Below are 18,204 nucleotides of genomic sequence, written 5' to 3'. Positions count from 1 at the left end.
TCGATTATCCCTCACACTATAGTGAGCTATAGAAAAGGATATGTCTACTAGTATTTGGGCTCAAATTCTCTCCCCTTTCTTTGGGTTGGGCCAGAGCAGTAGTCATATGATCGCAGTTATTGATTCTCCCCATCATCATCCTTTCAGGATCTATTTAAGTCCCCCCCCCCCCCCCCCCAGTGGACTGATCCATTGTGGAGGCTGTGGGGATGGCACAGTCCATCAGTCTAAGACATGTGCTACTGAAATTGTATATGGTTATATTATGTAAGAACAATGTTGCAACAAATAAAAAATTATATATTTTTTATTAACAAATGAGCTTTCTCCCGCGCTGGATATTGGTCGCTGTCCACGGTTCTGAAACGCATCAGTGCGCTGTTGAATGGTGCCTTTTCCTAGACCATGCTGCTATGTGCATAATAGAGCAAAGTTAACCCGCATAATGGTGTTGAGAACAATGAGGTGAAGGCAACAGCAGATTTAGGAGACGAGAAAACAGCCCTTGGCTTAATTGTCTAAGAAAAGTGAGGTTGGAAACCAACTTAATTACGTCTAATCAATAGCCTAACTGTTAAATGTGCCTGGCTTTATAAATCATCCATTTATATCTACAGAAATAAGACAGATCCTGCTTCTGTTGCCTGTTTGAGTGTTTAACAGCCTACTGATTCCGTGAGCGCCAAGCCTCACGCAACAATATCACAAATTCCGCAGCTTTTTAATATTTGCTATGGTGTAATAAAGGCCTTACTTTATGATATTTATAATAATAATAACAATAACAACAACGACCCTCCTTTTTCCTTGATCTCATTGTTAATATTGCCGTTATTATAATCATTAATAGGGTTAGTATACCAGCCTTGTATAACCACCATCGAGCTGTAGGCCTAAGAGCACATCCTAAATACTGTAACTTACTTACAGTAGCTTGTATGAGCATTGAAATAGGCTACGGTATCAATCATTTATTTGTTCATGTCATTACACAGAATACAAAATCATTCATGATGTGAAATGCAATCAAGCATTTTAGTTTTAAAATAAAATAAAGCGACCATTGAATAATTAGCATAAACCGTTCCATTTCGGAAATTGCATTCACGACTCCATGAGACCGTTTTTAGTCTTTGCTGTAATAAAAGCTTTACAAAAAAACAACGGTACACTCTGGTACGCCTGTAATTGATTTAGTGTTGTTTACAATGTATTTCTGACCGTCTGGAACAATGTAATCTAACAGCACCTGTTTGGCACCTAGAACATGCACGCATCGCTTACTCCATACTTTTATTTACAGTATTTTCTACAACTAGTCAAAATTATTCCACACATCCGACTTCCCCTTTACCAACCCGCGCACCCAGTAAACATTCCCCCGGTTTGAATTGATTTGTCACGTCCTCTCTGCATCCATTTTGTTGTCATGTGTTACGGTGTTCAGAGTTTGTTATAACCAATTTATTGATGTGCTGTAGGTCAGGCCCTATTGGTCACTTGCATGTGAAGCATACATGTGTCACGCATAGAGAGCAAGCGTTGATGGGATAGGGAATGATTTTCCTAAACAAATGAGGGATTTCGCCAACATAACTTTTCAGTCAGAAATGGCTGTAATTATGTTGCAGCTTCAGCAACACTGACAGCGCTATACACATTGTTGATGTGTGATGGTCCCTGCAGCAGGGAGGAGAGACACACAATGGGTGCTAGTCAAACAGTCACTAAGTGACTTTTGTATAATATATATATATATATATATATATATATATATATATTTATTTTTTACAATGCAGCAAGTCTGAGCCAGGGGCCACAATCAAATCAATTGCGGTCGGACTCCCTCTAGTCATTTGTATGTCTTAATTATTTAATCAAACAGTTAGCTTAAAGCATCAGACAAGCTCAGTGCATATAGTTGATTTGATTAAAAACACATAGGACTCGATTTTGGGGGGGTCAGGGAGAGCCCTAAAACACACAGTACTATACAGAGCCATGGTTGCATGGAACTCCCTTCCATCTCATATAGTGCAAATGAACAGCAAACCCGGTTGAAAAAAATAAAAAATAAAGCAACACCTCACGGCACAACACCTCTCCCTCCGTGTGACCTACTTTTTGTGTGCAGGTATTGACATTTATGTCTAGCTGATAGATGCACACACACAGCCACCACCCACACCCCCTACATGTTATTGTATGTGAATTGTAAAGTATTTTGTATGTAATGTCTTTTTCGTTATGTGTCGGACCCCAGTAAGACTAGCTGTCGCCATTGGCGTCGGCTAATGGGGATCCTAATCAAATCTAACAGTGCTGCTCTCTTCTGGCCTGCTTCTTAATGGCTGCATCCCAAGTGGCACCTATATTAGTGTTTTCACATTACCAACGTTTTACTAATGATACAATAACCAGGCCTAGTATCGAGATAACAAGAAAGGAAAAATTCAGTGGCATAGCGTACTGTTCACCCATCTCCAGGACACTTGTTCCCGTTTAGAATGTGCCTATGCACCTATGCTACACACAAAAAACAGGCACTCATATTCACACTTATTGAACTGAATTGCACACACATTAAATTTCACACTCACTCTCCCACACACACACTCGCTCTCTCTCTCTCTCACTACCTCACATACTCTCTCCCCCACACACCCCCCCCCCCCCCCCCAACTTTAAAAACATTAGACACCGAACAGAATGTGTGGATCAGAAAGAGGTAGATGTTTGATCTAGTTAGGCCTAGTGGTTAGAGCGGCAGGAAGCCTAGTGGTTAGAGCGTTGGGCCAGTAACCTGAAGGTTGCTGGATCGAATTCCCGAGCATTCTGCCCCTGAACAAGGAAGTTAACCCACTGTTCCCCAGTAGGCTGTCATTGTAAATAAGAATTTGTTCTTAACTGACTTGCTTAGTTTAAATAAAAAGGTAAAATAAAAATCCTACATTTGAAGCACATATCATGATCTTTTCCTTTCTTCCAGTGCCACTCAAATTTACCTAAACCTACTGTCAAGTTACCAGGTTGTTGGCTAGCTAGGTAACATGACAAAAAACGTTGTTCAGTTTAGAGGTCGACCGATTAATTAGGGACGATTTCAAGTTTTCATAACAATCGGAAATTGGTATTTTGGGGCGCCGATTTGCCGATTTTTATTTTATTTATTATTTTATTTATTATTTTAATATCGGTGGGTTAACTGAATGACAGATTTTCACCTTCACCTTGGGGATCCAATCTTGCAACCTTACAGTTAACTTGTCCAACGCAATAACGACCTGCCTCTCTCTCGTTGCACTCCACAAGGAGCCTGTTACGCGAATGCAGTAAGCCAAGGTAAGTTGCTAGCTAGCATTAAACTTATCTTATAAAAAACAATCATAATCATAATCACTAGTTAACTACACATGGTTGATGATATTACTAGATATATAATCTGACTGAGCATACAAGCATCTAAGTATCTGACTGAGCGGTGGTAGGCAGAAGCAGGCTCGTAAACATTCATTCAAACAGCACTATAGTGCATTTTGCCAGCAGCTCTTCTTCGTTGTGCGTCAAGCATTGAGCTGTTTATGACCTCAAGCCTATCAACTCCCGAGATTAGGCTGGTGTAACCGAAGTGAAATGGCTGGCTAGTTAGCGCGCGCTAATAGCGTTTCAAACGTCACTCGCTCTGAGCCTTGGGGTGGTTGTTCCCCTTGCTCTGCATGGGTAACGCTGCCTCGATGTGGTGGCTGTTGTCGTTGTGTTGCTGGTTAAAACCCAGGGAGGAGCGAGGAGAGGGACGGAAGCTATACTGTTTCACTGGCAATACTAAAGTGCCTATAAGAACATCCAATAGTCAAAGGTTAATGAAATACAAATGGTATAGAGGGAAATAGTCCTATAATAACTACAACCTAAAACTTCTTACCTGGGAATATTGAAGACTCATGTTAAAAGGAACCACCAGCTTTCATTTGTTCTCATGTTCTGAGCAAGGAACTGAAACGTTAGCTTTCTTACATAGCACATATTGCACTTTTACTTTCTTCTCCAATACTTTGTTTTTGCATTATTTAAACCAAATTGAACATGTTTCATTATTTACTTGAGGCTACATTTATTTTATTGATGTATTATATTAAGTTAAAATAAGTGTTAATTCAGTATTGTTGTAATTGTCATTATTACAAATACATTTTAAAAAATTACAAAATTTAAAAAATTTAAAAAAAAAAAAAAATTGGCCGATTAATCGGCATCGGCTTTTTTTGGTCCTCCAATAAATTGGTATCGGCGTTGAAAAATCATAATCGGTCAACCTCTAGTTCAGTTATCAAACCAATAATTAGCGGGCCGGGATTAGTTTAAAATCGCGCAGGAAGAAAAGAGGTAGCGCCAGTTATAAGAGGTGTATTCTTTATCCCGTTTGAGCTAGAGACAAAATGGTTGAGCTAGAGACAAAACGGTGTCTTTGTTGCCTGTCGCGGCGCTGTTTTCCTCTCTGGCACTGCTGCGTGACAACAAACTTGCAAACTCTTATAGTCAGACTGGCCTGTGCCCTTGGTTTATCAATGATGAAATCACATACAATGTATCAGCTTTACTCGCTCTTCGTGCTGCTCCAATTTAGCAAATGTAACAGAAGACTGATCAGGGTCTCTATCCCCACTCGCCATCACAGCTAAATTACTTTTTTTTTTTTTTTTTTTTACAGATGGAGGAATAGATGTGCAGGAAGAGCGGACGGAGAGAAGCAGGTGAGTGAGGACACACGTGATATGCGCACGAAAGTGAAGTGGACATTGGACCGGCGCATAGCATACAAGAGACTAATTGCAGTTGCATAAGCAACTGACTTTCTAAACATTTACTGTTTATGAAGTCACCTGCGGGTGCTTTAGATCGGTAGGGCCAAAAAAGTTGGTAGTATCATACGGAACGGTACTATGGTATTCTAAAAATGTTGGTGCCATGACGTTTTGGTAGCACGATATTAACGTGGTACTGGATTTCCATGCAACACTACCCTATACACTACCTTTGGTCAAAAGTAGTGCACTATATAGGGAATAGGGTGCCATTTGGGGTGCAAACAATGTCCACTGGTCTTTAAAAGTTGTCATTTTTCACTTAGGAATGGAATGCTAGCCATACCGTCCAGCATTGCTAACATGTTCCAGAAATGAGGGGCCATATCTGAGCAACAGCTTGAGCTTCAACAAGAAGTTGGCAGAGAATCCAGTCCATCTGCAAATTACATATTTCCACCTGCGATTTATTTCCCCTGGCTCTTCCACTAGATCCCTTAATACGCTGAGGAAGAAGTGGATCTGAAGAGCTAATCTTTTGGATTAGATATCTACACCTGCCATATTGACACAAAGAAGCCAGAAAGGGAATAAGAAAAATATGGAGTGAAGTGGCTAGATTTTAAGCAAGGGGAATTAGGATATGAGCAGAGGGCAAGGTTTCAAGTTAAATGTATTTGTCATGTGTAAAGACTAGATATTTTACTCACTTCTTGCCATTTCTATAAAAACAAAAACTGGGGAGGCTGGCTGTATGTAATGGTGTTATTATTCAAGAGAAGGGGACCAAGAGAAATAGACAGGTGAAATAAAGATATCATGGAAGTTGCTTGGCTTCAAGTTTATTTACCAGGTGTTATGATGACATGATAACATGGGAAATCTTACTCCCTCATTTGAGTGCTCACGATAAAAACAAAAACAGGAGAGGCAGTTATGAAATGTGTTGTTTTTCAGAGAGAAGGGAACTAAAAGAAATAGACAGATGGCCCTCTCGGTATGGGGACTGGCGTCACTTGCCAAGGAGAGGAAGGCACAGGAGGAGGGAGTCCGTGCGACAGACCTACCTGGGTTCAAATACTATTTAAAAAAATAATTCAAATACTTATTGTATAGGATTTAGCCTGCCTGGAGGGCCAGATAGGCGGGGATCCGGGATGTGCACTTGTGACTTTTCTATTGGTTCCATTGCAATAGGCAAACTCAACCATGCAGAGATCAAGTATTTGAAATGATTTCAAATAGTATTTGAACCCATGTTTGGCGACCGAAAGGGACGCAAGCTTTTCCACCAACGAGCCGTCGGACTTCAGTCAATGCCAGGAGCAGCATGACTGGCTGTGTTAGGGTTCGGGAGCAGCTGTCAAAATACATGCACTTGATTTGAAAATGCGTTAACTGATTAATGACACCAAATACAGTGCTATTTATACTCTAGGTTTGTACAGTATGTGTTCTCTAGTCGCACTTCGATCATCACGCTACTGACAATTTCAGGGTTGGGGTCAATTATTTTTCAATTCAGGACTCAAATGGAATTCACCCCAACCCTGAATGGTATAATTAGTACAGGTCTCCCTTTGCTAATCACACAGGTACAAATTCTTCAACACTTAGTCATTCTCCTCATTATTGGAAACTGAAAGTCAGCCGAGTGGAGTTATTGATTTAATTGAAGACTGAGGTAGTTTAGTATTGATTTAATTGATTGGAAGCAGATAGAGTAACATAGGGGACAGGGGAGGCAGATTTACGAAGCTTTAACAAGCAATTGCACTTGTACCAGTTGACTGAGCTTTAATCTCTATCAGATAAATCAGGTTAGAATTAAGACTCCCTCTGTTTCTCTATACAGCTGTCGCCCTGTTTTCTTTTTCCTTCTCACACTCCCTCCATCACTCTCAGCAGATTCCATTGTTAGGAGCAATATTCTTCAAACACTTTCCTTTTGTATTCCTTTTTAAATATTAAATGTGGTTTTGCATCTATGATTCATGAGGACAAGCACAATGAATAATTTGTTCCACTTTATGACTGGGTAGCTGTGTGTGTGATTCAGTGAGTTGGCTAGCTGGGCTCCCCTCGTGCAAAGCACCCTTTACCTGACTCTATGTGTTTGGGTCTTGTGTGGTTATTACTTCATCAGAAGAGGGAGCAAGGTTCAGGTCAGTTCTTGTGGATGGGAATGGCATGGCAGTGCCTATACGGTGTGTGTGGGCTGTGGCTATAGTGAGCTCATTAGGTTACATCCATCCAAGTGCAGTCCACAGCAGCAACACAGGGAAGCAATGAGGGGCTGAAGGCGGCACGCACAGAAACACACACACTTCCTGCTTACTCACCCCTGTTAAGGTCTTTATGTTGTGCAATGCATTCTGGGCCTCCAGGGCGGCTTTTCTGGTATAAAACGTTACAAAACAGCATCCTGCAGAGACAGAAGGGGGAGGGGAATGTTGTATTTAATAACAGAACAATCAGAATAACGCAACATTAAACACAAGTGCTGTTTCAAGACAAGGAATGGAATCACTATTAACTGTTGTCCATACAGTACACATACTGCACAGCATGCTAGGTGCCTATACAGCACATGCACAGCATTTGCAGTGAGAGTAGGCTATGGGCAAGATAAGGAGATGGGCTGATGGATCAGGGTCATAGTTGACACTCATGACTGTACAATACTGCCACAGAGAACAGAGCAGGAGACCAAGAGGCTATCTGTCTGTCAGGGTCACTGAGGTGTGGCAGAGAAAGGCTACAGTGAGGCTACTCAGAGGCAGGCAGCCACTGTACTGACAAAACTATTGAATGGCTCTCCGTTACATAAGTGTGCATACACACATAGGCAATACATCCACAGACACGATAAGAATGGGAGAGGAAAGGAGAGAGAAAGCAAGCAATAGAACAAGAGAGGGCGATGGGGAGGGGTAAGAGAGGAGAAGAAAAAAAAACACACAAAAAAATACTCTCATCCTTCAGTCCCAGCAGACCGCCAGTGGCGTTCCAGCCTGTCAGTTTCTCTGGGCTGGCAGAGAACACAAAACACACACAGAAGTGGAGAGCGCACACGCGCGCGCACACGCGCACACGCACACGCACACACACACACACACACACACACACACACACACACACACACACACACACACACACACACACACACACACACACACACACACACACACACACACACACACACACACACACACAGGGAAGTAGAGTACTGCAGCGTCTCTGACCTACATAGTGTTGTATTGCTGCTGCTTACTGTAGAACTCCCTCTCAGGCTGTGCCGTGCCGTGCCGTGCGCGTGAGTTATAATGCTACTGTGGAGTGGAGTGGAGTGGAGCTCCCCCTCTCTCTCAAGCCTCGACTGGGAGCTGCGATATGGTAATATGCATCGAGCTGCTCCGTTCTCATCTCTAAGAGGCTGCTTCAGTGGTTCCCCTATATTTATTTAGCAGCGGTGGCATATGAAGATGTTTTATATACAGTACCAGTCAAAAGTCTGGACACCTACTCATTCCAGGATTTTTCTTGATTTTTTACTATTTTCTACATTGTAGAATAATAGTGAGACATCGAATCTATGAAATACCACATATATGGAATCATGTAGTAACCAACAAACTGCTACACAAATCAAAATATGTATTATATTTGAGATTCTTCAAAGTAACCACCCTTTGCCTTGATGACAGCTTTGCACACTCTTGTAATTCTCTCAACCGGCTTCATGAGGTAGTCACCTGGAATGCATTTCAATTAACAGGTGTTCCTTGTTAAAAGTTCATTTGTGGAATGTCTTTCCTTCTTAATGGGTTTGAGCCAATAAGTTGTGTTGTGACATGTTAGGGTTGGTATACAGAAAATGGTCTTTTACCAAATAGGACTGAGTCCATATTATGGCAAGAACAGCTCAAATAAGCAAAGAGAAAGGACAGTCCATCATTACTTTAAGATATGAAGGTCAGTCAACACGGAAAATTTCAAGAACTTTGAAAGTTTCTTCCAAGTGCAATTGCAAAAACCATAAAGCGCTATGATGAAACTGTCTCTAATGAGGGCCGCCTCTGGAAGACCCAGAGTTACCTCTGCTGCACTGGAAGTTCATTAAAGTTACCAGCCACAGAAATTGCAGCCCAAATAAATGCTTCAGAGTTCAAGTAACAGACACTTCAACATCAACTGTTCAGAGGAGACTGTGTGAATCAGGCCTTCATGGTCAAATTGCTGCAAAGAAATCACTACTAAAGGACACCGATAAGAAGGGCCAAGAAACATGCGCAATTGACATTAGACCGGTGGAGTGTGCAAAGCGGTCAAGGCAAAGGATGACTATTTGAAGAATCTCAAATATAAAATATTTTTGATTTGTTTAACACCTTTTGGTTACTGCATGATTCCATGTGTTATTTCATAGTTGATGTCCACTATTATTCTACAATGTAGAAAATAGTAAAAATAAAGAAAAACCCTGAAACGAGTAGGTGCTCTAAAACTTTTGACCGGTGAGTGTGTGTCTGTATATACACTACCGTTCAAAAGTTTAGGGTCAGTTAGACATTTCCTTGTTTTTGAAAGAAAAAGGAACATTTTTGTTCATTAACATCAAATTGATCAGAAATACAGTGTAGACATTGTTCATGTTGTGAATGACTATTGTAGCTGGAAACGGCTGATTTTTAACAGAATATCTACATAGGCGTACAGAGGCCCATTATCAGCAAACATCACTCCTGTGTTCTAATGGCACGTTGTTAGCTACTTTGAGAACTAACAATTGCCCAAATTAAAAACTAGACAGGGAGAATCAAAAATTCCATAAATTAAATGGCATGGGGCTCCCATTGATTTCATTATAATGGTTGAGTCACTGAGATGGCAAAATACATGGCAAAATGTGTAGAATTGCAGGCCCTTATCTTTATAACAGCTAAATTGTGTCATGGGCCACCCCCCCCCCCCCCACGCTAACTTTGCTACCACTGCAGAGTTGCACCCCCTTTCCTCTCTGTGTCGCTCTCTCTCCCTCTCCGCTGTTCAGTGCTACCCCCTAGCACTCTGCTGATGCTAAATAAACCATGAATCTTTCTCGCTCTTTCACTGTCTTCCCTCCGCTCTCTCACTGTGCTTCCCCTCCCTGCTGCATAGAGGCTAAATAATCCATAGGGCTAAGAGCTAAGCATGATGGTTATCATGTATTTATACCCTGCAGTCAGATACCCTGGCATCATCATGACCTAAAAAAACAACGCTACAAATTTGACCATTCTCAAAATAGATAGGGGTGAGAACAAACAGACCCAAATTGAAGTGGGGATTTAAAATGGATTGGTTCCAACAGAATCAGGAGGACTCATACAAAAGCAAGATGGATGACACAAAGAGGAGGGGGAAAACGGCATTGAGGGGTGTATTATCGACTCACACAATGTGCTTTATATTAGGCTTCGGCAGTGTATCGTATATACCGTATACCGGGATATTTGGAAATAGCCACAGGGTGGTTTTTCAATACATTTTCATATTGGTAGTTAGTTACTTTTTAAGTAAATACCTGCAGTCAACTTGTGCAATACGTAAGGGGATAAAGATTGCGTTCTTCATTTTCGCCTGTCACATTATTTTACATTATGAAGCTTACCGTAGTTCCCCAGAACAGTGTAGCCAGTAACGTGTTTGTTTGTAAATAGCACAACGGGAGAAAGTGGGAGCAGGTCCAGCAGTGTATTGCCAGGGTCACATTTTAGATTCAAGTTTTTTTTTTGCTTCAATAGAGTGATCAGGGACATGCAACTAGTTTTCCTTCACAGAAAATACATTAATGCAACACATTCGGCAGAAAATAGCTTCATTTTCATTAGATGACAACAGAAGAGCAAAGCTATTTGGCTGGCAGCAACACAAGTAAACAAGCGTACAATGAAAGAGCAAAGCTATTTGGCTGGCAGCAACACAAGTTAATGAGCGTACAATGAAAGAGCAAAGTCTTCTTGGCAAAAACTATGCATGGCCATCATATTTCTAATGTTTATCATAGAACAAAATGTAGCTGGCTACATTTCCTTACGTTTTGCTTAAAAGTTCATCTGGCATTTTACCAGAGAAGAGTTGCCTGGCTACAGCGAGAAAAGTAGTTACACATCAGTCAGAGAGCCGGAGAAGATGGCTGCCATTTATGTGCTCTTAACCAACCTTTCTATTTAGTTTGTTTTTTCACTTTGTTTGTTACTTATTTTGCACATAATGTTGCTGCTACCATCTCTTATGACCGAAATTAGCTTCTGGAAATCAGAACAGCGATTACTCACCTTGAACTGGACAAAGAATTTCTCTTTAATGAGTGGGACTAGAGGGATTTACTCCTGACAGCCGAAAAGGCCCTCATCTTTTCATTCTCTTTCTCCTGCGAATGACAGGGATATCACAGAAGGAGATCGGGGTGCCTTGTGAGGATCCGCCGACGAGTGGCTAATCTGCCGTTGCCATCGGTACTATTGGCCAACGTACATTCGGATAATAAATTGGACAAACTAAAAGCACGTATATCCTACCAACGGGACACTAAAAACTGAAATATCTTGTTTCACTGAGTCGTGGCTGAACGACGACATGAATAAACATACAGCTGGCGGGTTATACACTGTATCGGCAGGATAGAACAGCAGCTTCTGGTAAGACAAGGGGATGTCTATGTGTATTTGTAAACAGCTGGTGCACGATATCTAAGGAAGTCTCGAAGGTTTTGCTTGCCTGAGGTAGAGAATCTCATGACAAGCTGTAGACCACACTATCTACCTAGAGAATTTCTGTATTTTTCGTAGCTGTCTACATACCATATCTACATACATATCGATGCTGGCACTAAGACTACACTTAAACGCTCATCCAGAGACGGCGCTCCTAGTGGCCGGGGACTTTAATGAAGGGAAATTAAAATCAGTTTTACCAAATTTCTTCCAGCGTGTTAAATGTGCAACCAGAGAGGGGGAAAAAACAACAACTGTAGACTACCTTTACTTCACACACATAGACACATACAAAGCTCTCTCTACCTCGCCCTCCATTTGGCAAATATGGCCATAATTCTATCCTCCTGATTCCTGGTTACAAGCAAAAATGAAAGCATGAAGCACCAGTGACTAGATCAATAAAAAAAGTGGTCAGATGAAGCAGATGCTAAACTACAGGACTGTTTTGCTAGCACAGACTGGAATATGTTCTGGGATTCTTCCAATGCCATTGAGGAGTACACCACACCAGTCACTGGCTTCATCAATAAGTGCATCGATGACGTCATCCCCACAGTGACCGTACGTACATATTAGAGGTCGACCGATTAAATCGGAATGGCCGATTAATTCGGGCCGATTTTCCAAGTTTTCATAACAATCGGATATCGGTATTTTTGGGCACCGATTAATTTGTTGTTGTTGTATACCTTTATTTAACTAGGCAAGTCAGTTAAGAACACATTCTTATTTTCAATGACGGCCTAGGAACAGTGGGTTAACTGCCTCGTTCAGGGGCAGAACGACAGATTTTCACCTTGTCAGCTCGGGGGATCCAATCTTGCAACCTTACAGTTAACTAGTCCAACGCAATAACGACCTGCCTCTTTCTCGTTGCACTCCAGGAGACTGCCTGTTACGCGAAAGCAGTAAGCCAAGGTAAGTTGCTAGCTAGCATTAAACTTATCTTATAAAAAACAATCCATCATAATCACTAGTTAACTACACATGGTTGATGATATTACTAGATATTATCTAGCGTGTCCTGCGTTGCATATAATCTGAATGAGCATACAAGCATCTAAGTATCTGACTGAGCGGTGGTAGGCACTTTCGTGCGTTTTGCCAGCCGCTTTTCGTTGTGCGCCAAGCATTGCGATGTTTATGACTTCAAGCCTATCAACTCCCGAGATTAGGCTGGTGTAACCGAAGTGAAATGGCTAGCTAGTTAGCGAGCGCTAATAGCTTTTCAAACGTCACTTGCTCTGAGCCTTCTAGTAGTTGTTCCCCTTGCTCTGCATGGGTAACGCTGCTTCGATGGTGGCTGTTGTCGTTGTGTTGCTGGTTCGAGCCCAGGGAGGAGCGAGGAGAGGGACGGAAGCTATACTGTTACACTGGCAATACTAAAGTGCCTATAAGAACATCCAATAGTCAAAGGTTAATGAAATACAAATGGCATAGAGGGAAATAGTCCTATAATTCCTATAATAACTACAACCTAAAACTTTTTACCTGGGAATATTGAAGACTCAAGCTTTCATATGTTCTCATGTTCTGAGCAAGGAACTGAAACGTTAGCTTTCTTACATAGCACATATTGCACTTTTACATTCTTCTCCAATACTTTGTTTTTGCATTATTTAAACCAAATTGAACATGTTTCATTATTTACTTGAGGTTACATTTATTTTATTGATGTATTATATCAAGTTAAAATAAGTGTTCATTCAGTATTGTTGTAATTGTCATTATTACAAATAAATGTACAAAAAATAAAACAATAATAAATAAACACTTTTTTTTTTTTTTATCGGCATCGGCTTTTTGGGTCCTCCAATAATCGGTATCGGTGTTGAAAAATCATAAATCGGTCGACCTCTAGTACATACCCCAATCAGAAGCCATGGTTTACAGGCAACATCCGCACTGGGATAAAGGGTAGAGCCGCCACTTTTAATTAAGGAGCAGGACACGAACCCGGAAGCTTATAAGAAATCCTGCTATGCCCTCCGACAAACCATCAAACAGGCAAACCGCCAATACAGGACTAAGATTGAAACGTACTACACCAGCTCCGACGCTCGTATGATGTGTCAAGACTTGCAAACTATTACAGACTACAAAGGGTAGCACAGCCGAGAGCTGCCCAGTGACACGACGAGCTCAATTATTTCTATGCTTGCTTTGAGGCAAGTAACACTGAAACGTGCATGAAAGAACCAGCTGTTCCAGACGACATTCCATAAGCAAAGAGCGTAACAGGAAAAGGCAGCCATACCCAACTCTCTGGAGATCGCATGGGCCTCAGGTGTAATCCATGCTTGAGACCTGGTTTTAGGAATTATAATTCTAATGTTGATGAGTGATGATAAATAAGGTAGATTATTCAGACGTGCTTTGTAGACAAACACGAGAGCATGTTGTTCTTGTCTCATGGACAGCAAAGTCCAACCCACATGTTGATATAAAAACAGTGGTGAGTTCTGTAGCGCACCCGTAATAAACCTAAGTGCGCAATGATAAGTAGCATCCAGCGATTTAAGTGTGGATGCCGTAGCATGCGGGTAGATAATATCCGCATAATCTATAACAGACATAAAAGTAGCTTGCATAATTTGTCTTCTATTTGTAGAGGACAAACATGTCCTGTTTCTATGGAGGAAGCATAGCTTGATTTTTTACCTTGACTAACCGGTGCCCCCGCACATTGACTCTGTACCGGTACACCCTGTATATAGCCTCACTATTGTTATTTTACTGCTGCTCTTAGTTACTTTTATTTATTTATATTTATTTATATTTAAGGTATTTTACTTAAAACTGCATTGTTGATTGAGTAAGCATTTCACTGTAAGGGCTGTTGTATTCGGCGAATGTGACAAATGAAAATGGATTTATTTTGTCTGCTGATACGATTGCCCATTAGTCTGATGCGGAGCAGAAATTACAATAAGAAACATTTTACATCTGAATTAACTTAACCCCTAAGTTTAACTTGCTAGTTATCTAAGTAAGTGGCTAAATCAATAAGGAGACGGGGCATCATATAGTGTTAGTTTTCTGCTTTGTTTGAGAAGTCACAGCCCTTTGGATGAGTTATTTCTAGAGCTGCCACCACCTTGATTTCCTTGTGTTTTTCCTCCTCTCCATTGTCAGTCTGTCTTCTCCTCTACACTCTTCTTTGAGCAGAGCAGGTCCGTTGCTCTAGCGACTCCAGACTCCACACAGACACTCCACACAGTGTAGCCTACACATGCTGCTCCAGAGCCAGTACTGTTTCCTTCCAGAGAAGCATGCGTCAAAACTTTGTTCATTTACACAATGTCTCTCATTTAAATTCGCTTGTAAATGTCCAAACTCACCAAAAATGACATTCGGTAGCACCTAAACACACCTTTATGTGCTGGATTGCCTGTCTTTAAAATTAATTTATTTTCATTGGCGCTTGTTAGCATACTTAGCTAGCAGCCTACATTGAAATTAGCTATCACTTGTGCTAATTTTGTTATCATTCAGGTAGACACTACACAATTGGCTTGTTTTTGAGGTTTTTGGCATCGCCTTGTGTACTAAGACGGTAGTACGGTATATCCCGTATGAGAGAAGGACAGTATGGTGATATGAAAATGTGGATACCGCCTCAACCCTACTCTATATTAAACAGCACCCAGGAGACACTGGTCTAAGTACACAGACAACTCATTTGGTGTTTTTGACAGACACCTGGGTATACATGTACTTACAAGTTTATACAGAGGTCTAATAAGCAGATGAATTCTCATTTCAATGGGGGGTAGGGGGTGGTTCAATTTCAATGCAGTCTCTTGCTTAGAACAGTGCAGTGTAATATCACCACAGCTCAGAGGTACAAAGTTGGGAACATACCTGAGCAAATTCCAATGACAACTCTCCAGCCTGCAACTGTGAGATTAGGCCTAGCTCCCCCCTCCATTTATCCCTTCCTCCCAGCTCTGAGCACTGGCAGTAACAGATAGACCAGACACAAAGTACCAACATCAAAGAGAGGGTTCCACAATCCACATCAAAACCACCAGTTGGAGGATTAAGGCTTTCAATCCTTATTGAATCCCTCACATCAGGTTTGAGACAGTGAATTAAATAATGGGAATACGCCTGGCCGCCATAAAACATATTTTCACTTCACATCAAAGACCATATTTACATGTGGTTAATTCCAGAGGGCTGGGCACTTTCAGTGGCATGCACACGCACCCCACACAGTCGCAGAAGCTTTCAGAACTGCAGGCTTCTACTTGGCCGTCTCGGGCTAATTGCGAGCCTAAACAGAACCGCTCGACTCGAGCACTCGAAGGTGAGTGTGTCGATGGACGTCTTAATGGAAAAATGCAGGCCGATAAAACTCCTTCCTCCCGTCTTTCCCTTGCTCACTCACTTCTTTACACATCTCTTAACCACCCGAGGAAATAAAATATGTGTTCCATAATGCACAGGAGTAAGAAGGGTTGCTATTTGGTATAACCCTGAAAACATAACAGAAATTTCTATTATGTTCAAAGTAATAGACTCAGGAATATAGCGCGCACACACAAACAGCCTACTACGCCTGTTAACACCGACATTGAGTGACAGCACTCTGTGTGTGTGTGTGTGTGTGTGTGTGTGTGTGTGTGTGTGTGTGTGTGTGTGTGTGTGTGTGTGTGTGAGCCACAGGCTGTGTGTTGTATTGAAGTGACCTCTTGGCTATTCTTTATTGCTGTGATAAAGCAAAGTGAGTTTGCATGAGCGTGTGAGTTGTGACAGCCCCTACACCTCTGTTTCCGTCTTCTCTTTGGCTTCTAGGGCCTATGCTATTGTAAAGTTATTTCTGCTGTATAGAAAGGGCTTTATTAAAGACATTTAAAATTGATTTACCTTTGCTTTGGGGGGGTGTGGCAGTGCGGTCTCGGAGGATGTTGATCTGGTGCACGGCCCCGTAGGGCTCGAACAGCTCCTTGAGCTCGGTTTCCGTCCAGGAGCGGGGGATCTGGCCAACGAACATCTTGATGGAGTCATGGTCAGGGGTATCCAGGTTCTCCATAGAACCATTCATCTTGCTGCTGTTGCTGCCGTTGCTGTGGGGGAGAGGTGGAGAAGGAAGAAGGATTTAGTACAATATTTTGTTTAGGATAATTTAGTACCAGGGCCTACCATCATATTGCTAGCTTTTTGGTGGCGCAGCTGGCTAAGGTGTTTCAAGAGGGCGGTCACGTGTGTTTGCAAGACAGAGGACGCAAGAAACAGTTTCAGTGCGAGCAGGTGAGCAAGGAAGCTATACTGTTGAGCAGCAGCGTGTTGGCAGTTACACGTACAAAAAACAAAACTCTGGTTGCACCGTGGTATTGGTAGAAAATGTTCTGCAAAGCATTTGCAACATGGCACTAACATCTCCTAGCGATGGGCTAGTTTTTCACAAAAACCTGTACCGTAGAACTACCATAGAACACAACTGTAACCAATCTTGGCTGACGGGTGACACACTGTTCTGCAATGAAGCCCCAACAGCTCTCTCTAGGGTAATACCATGGTGTAGCCCAAGGACAGCTATAATTTTCATTCTCCTCTGGGTACATTGACTTCAATTCAAAACCTAGGAGGCTCATGGTTCTCAAACCCTTCCATAGACTTACAGTAATTATGACAACTTCCAGAGGATGTTCTCGAACTTATCAGAGCTCTTGCAGCATGAACTAACGTGTTGTCCACCCAATCAAAAAAAATCTGAGAATGAATTTAGAACAGCTGGGTGAATTGAATTTGAATACCTTATCCAATATGCTTTAAAATAAATAAAGAAAGAAAAATGGTCCTCCCTAATCTTAAAATGGCACCAACTGCCACTGGTATATACCGTATACCGGGGTATTTGGAAATAGCCGCGGGATGGTTTTTCAATACCTTTGAAATTATTTCACATTTTTAAATACATTTTTTATATTTGTAGTTACTTTTTAAATAAATATCTGCAGTCAACTTGTACAATACGTTAGGAGATAAAGCAGATAGCGTTTTTCACATTATGAAGCTTACGATTGTACCCAGGAACAGTGTAGCCAGTCACGTGTTTGTTTGTAAATAGCACAAAGGGGAAAAAGTGGGAGCAGGTCCAGCAGTGTATTGCCAGGGTCACATTTTAGATTTAAAAGTCAAGTGTTTTTTTTGCTTCAATAGAGTGATCAGGGACATGCAACTAGTTTTCCCCTCACAGAAAATACATTAATGCAACACATTCGGCAGAAAATAGTTTCATTTTCATCAGATGACAACAGATGAGCAAAGCTATTTGGCTGGCAGCAACACAAGTAAACGAGCGTACAATGAAAGAACAAAGCCTTCTTGGCAAAAACGATGCATGGCCATCATATTTCTAATGTTTATCATAGAAAGAATATAGCCAGCTACATTCCTTATGTTTTGCTTAGAAGAACATCTTACATTTTACCCGAGAAATGTAGGCTGGCTACACTGAAAAGTACAGGCGAAAAGTCAGAACGCTGTCTGATGATAGAATGCCCACTTGTGATTTTTCAGAGTGGAGAAGTGTAACAGAAGCACAAAATTAGTCTGATACCGAGCAGAAATATTAAGAAACATTTTAGATCTGCGTTTACAAAACGCAGCAAGATATTTCTTAAGTGCTTTAT

The 18,204-nt window shown here is 41.4% G+C and overlaps 1 protein-coding gene across 20 annotated transcripts in view; it reads right to left on the bottom strand.

The window, feature by feature from the left end:
* LOC139408872 (CUGBP Elav-like family member 2) overlaps window positions 1-18,204 on the bottom strand; it is a 76,978-nt gene that overhangs the window by 22,461 nt on the left and 36,313 nt on the right. For all 20 annotated transcript variants that reach the window (XM_071153312.1, XM_071153303.1, XM_071153285.1 and 17 more), the window contains exons 2-3: window positions 16,436-16,635; window positions 7,145-7,227 (exon numbers count right to left, since the gene is read on the bottom strand). In XM_071153312.1, the coding sequence (XP_071009413.1) occupies window positions 7,145-7,227; window positions 16,436-16,635 (283 nt within the window). The remainder of the gene's footprint in view (window positions 1-7,144; window positions 7,228-16,435; window positions 16,636-18,204) is intronic.

Source organism: Oncorhynchus clarkii, chromosome 1, assembly GCF_045791955.1.
Source record: "Oncorhynchus clarkii lewisi isolate Uvic-CL-2024 chromosome 1, UVic_Ocla_1.0, whole genome shotgun sequence".
Taxonomy (NCBI): Eukaryota; Metazoa; Chordata; class Actinopteri; order Salmoniformes; family Salmonidae; genus Oncorhynchus; species Oncorhynchus clarkii.
Note: the sequence above shows the minus strand (reverse complement) of the source record. Positions and strands in the feature narration are given on the sequence as shown.